General features: G+C 38.9%; 1 protein-coding gene across 1 annotated transcript; it reads right to left on the bottom strand.

Annotated features, from left to right (window-relative positions):
* Nucleotides 1–782: 782 nt before the first annotated feature.
* LOC7461788 (14-3-3-like protein) lies at nt 783–2,756 on the bottom strand. The gene is made up of 4 exons (XM_002301035.4): nt 2,040–2,756; nt 1,586–1,708; nt 1,155–1,271; nt 783–1,073 (listed from the first exon to the last, which is right to left on the bottom strand). The coding sequence occupies exons 1-4, from the start codon at nt 2,523–2,525 to the stop codon at nt 1,014–1,016; spliced, it is 786 nt and encodes a 261-aa protein (XP_002301071.1). The 5' UTR covers nt 2,526–2,756; the 3' UTR covers nt 783–1,013.

Below are 2,756 nucleotides of genomic sequence, written 5' to 3'. Positions count from 1 at the left end.
ATAAACCTTATAAACACAGGTATACGACTACAAAACTATAAATAAAAGAAAAATCAACACGAAATTCAAATCAACACGTATTCTTATTCCGAGGATGAAATGATCTAATTTTTCCAATTTATCGAGTTGAGAGCAAATTATCGATTTAAGATCATTTTATCAAGCTAGACAAAGGATGGGAGGAGAAAATCGCAAAAGAGAAGAATAAATTACAAGAGAGACGATTCTTTTTTGATAAAAAGTTCTTGAGCTTATGCGTACAAAGAACGAAAATTTCATTGAATTTCCAAATACATAAAGTTCACTTATGTCTGCCAACCAAGCATAATGTTTCCCATCCAAACACTGCCTAAAAGAAGCGTGGAGACATTACACCATCGAACAAAAGAACCAAGCAACCATTTTTTCATTAGAATTCACCCCAACATAGGAGTGTGACAAAGTACAATAGAGTATAGACAACCAAGCAAGCCGCATCTCCTGTCATTTCCTCAAAGATCGAATATGCGAGAAATATAATCTAATTGAATTTAGGCAACTGGCTTGGGGTGGAGCATCTAAACCTAGTAGTGATAGATGGAACCTCAAACAAATAATATATCTATGCCCGTGGACTTTTAATAAATCTTGGCAAGCAGAATTCAGAGAGAAAAGGGAGATGAGATTTGCCTGGGGTATCGAAAACACGGTCCAACATAAAATGCTTTCGCAGAACACAGCAATCAAGGGCAAAAACCAAAGCTGTTAAAACAAAGAAGGCTATCGATCTTACGAGGAAAGAATTTCTTAATGGCAAAACCAGATATCATTACGAAAACAAGGGCCATCCGGAAACACAAATTGATATGACAAACTAAAAGAAAATAAGAAAGAAAAGCTTGGCGCGTCCATGATTCATAACCAAGACAAGAATGCCTAAAAGATCAGAATAACAAGCAAATTAGCAACAAGCACCTTCTCCTATTAAAAACATATAGAGGAGAAGTTCAACCCTAATTTGCAGTAGAGCACCTTCACTGCTGTTCATCACCAGGTTTGGGTGCTGCTTCTTTAATCTCATCAGCACCATCGTCCTGAATCAGAACAGATATTTCCCATTGTCAATACGAGTGCAAAAATAAATGGACAGGGATAGTTTGGAATAAGTCCATTACCTGCATGTCAGAGGTCCAAAGAGTAAGATTGTCACGAAGGAGTTGCATGATCAAAGTGCTGTCCTTGTATGACTCCTCACCCAACGTATCCAGCTCCGCAATGGCCTCATCAAAAGCCTGATAAGTGATAAGTTCAAGGAAAGAAAATTATGATTTTAAGAAAAAGACAACTCAAATAAAATAGCAAACAATTGCTTAAAAGGGGGTGTTTGGGACAGTAATATAGTTTTACGACAGACAATAGTTACGGTTGATTTTCTATTTTTTAAAAATTATTTTCGATATTAGCTAAAAACACGAGAAAAAAAATTAATTTGAAGCGAGAAAAAAAAATCCTGCAATTGCAACCACCTAGAAGACAGAAAGTATGCATAGATGAACATCTGCCATAAAATTTAAAAAGAGAAAAAAAAATAAGCTGAATGGCAGACCTGTTTAGCAAGACTGCAAGCACGATCTGGAGAGTTGAGAATTTCATAGTAAAAGACAGAGAAGTTAAGAGCCAATCCTAGACGGATTGGGTGAGTGGGAGCCAGCTCTGCATTTGCAATGTCCTGCAATCACAAATCCATTTTCAATACAGCAAAGCATTCAGATGGGAAATACAGAGCAGAATTACATTTGTGCAAAATAGATAACGTAAGAAGATTTCTAATCCATGCAGAAAAGGAAGAAATTATATATATAATCAACATAAAAGGGCGGGCAATCAAAGCTCTCTAGCTAACAAATCAACACCATAAGAAATACTCAATAATTGCAACCTTCAACGAAAAAACAAAAAAAAAAGACACGAATCAGTATCTAAACTGAACAAATCTAAAACCAAAAACCATAAAATAAAACAATCCAAGGCTTAAGATCTGAGAAAGAAAAATAAAAAACCTGAGCGGCTTTGTAAGCAGTGAGAGTACTCTCAGCAGCCTCTTTCCTTTCAGCACCGGTTTTAAACTCAGCCAAATACCTGTGATAATCTCCCTTCATCTTCAAATAGAACACCTTCGAATCACCAGCCGAGGCCGTTGGAATCAACCTCGAATCGAGCAACTTCAAGATCCCGTCACAGATCGAAGACAGTTCGGTCTCAATCTTAGCCCTGTAGTCACGGATCACAGACACATGGTCTTCGTTACCACGACTCTCCTCTTTCTGCTCGATCGAGGAAATAATCCTCCACGAAGCACGTCTAGCTCCGATCACGTTTTTGTAAGCCACAGAGAGGAGGTTTCGCTCTTCCACGGTGAGTTCCTCGTTCTCGAGGGAGGCAGAGACTTTCTCCATGTACTCCACCATTTCTTCGTAACGTTCGGCTTGCTCGGCGAGTTTTGCCATGTAAACATTTTCCTCGCGAGCTGATGGTGTGACAGCCATTGTTTTAGAAAGAGAGAAGATGGAAATCAAGAGAAAGAAAGAGAGGAAGATTTAGATCTGGTTTTCTTGAGAGGGTTATGTTATTTGAGAGGGACGGGGGGCTAATTTTGGTGGGTGGTGGGGTGGCGATGATTGCGTAGGTGAAGATGGAGGGATTTTTGGAGGATGGGATGCGAACCGTTGGATTAAAAAGAGTGACAAAGCAGAGCTCGTTCAGCTGGGCTGGCAGGT

The sequence above is a fragment of the Populus trichocarpa genome, chromosome 2 (genome assembly GCF_000002775.5).
Source record: "Populus trichocarpa isolate Nisqually-1 chromosome 2, P.trichocarpa_v4.1, whole genome shotgun sequence".
In the NCBI taxonomy this organism is placed as follows: Eukaryota; Viridiplantae; Streptophyta; class Magnoliopsida; order Malpighiales; family Salicaceae; genus Populus; species Populus trichocarpa.
This window is presented reverse-complemented; position numbering and strand designations above follow the sequence as displayed.

Coding starts and splice junctions, on each gene's coding strand:
- LOC7461788 (XM_002301035.4), bottom strand. CDS start 2,525: ATGGCTGTCACACCATCAGCTCGCGAGGAAAATGTTTACATGGCAAAA. Junction 1,272..1,585: donor CTTGCAGTCTTGCTAAACAG/GTCTGCCATTCA, acceptor ATCACTTATCAG/GCTTTTGATGAGGCCATTGC. Junction 1,074..1,154: donor TTTGGACCTCTGACATGCAG/GTAATGGACTTA, acceptor GTTCTGATTCAG/GACGATGGTGCTGATGAGAT.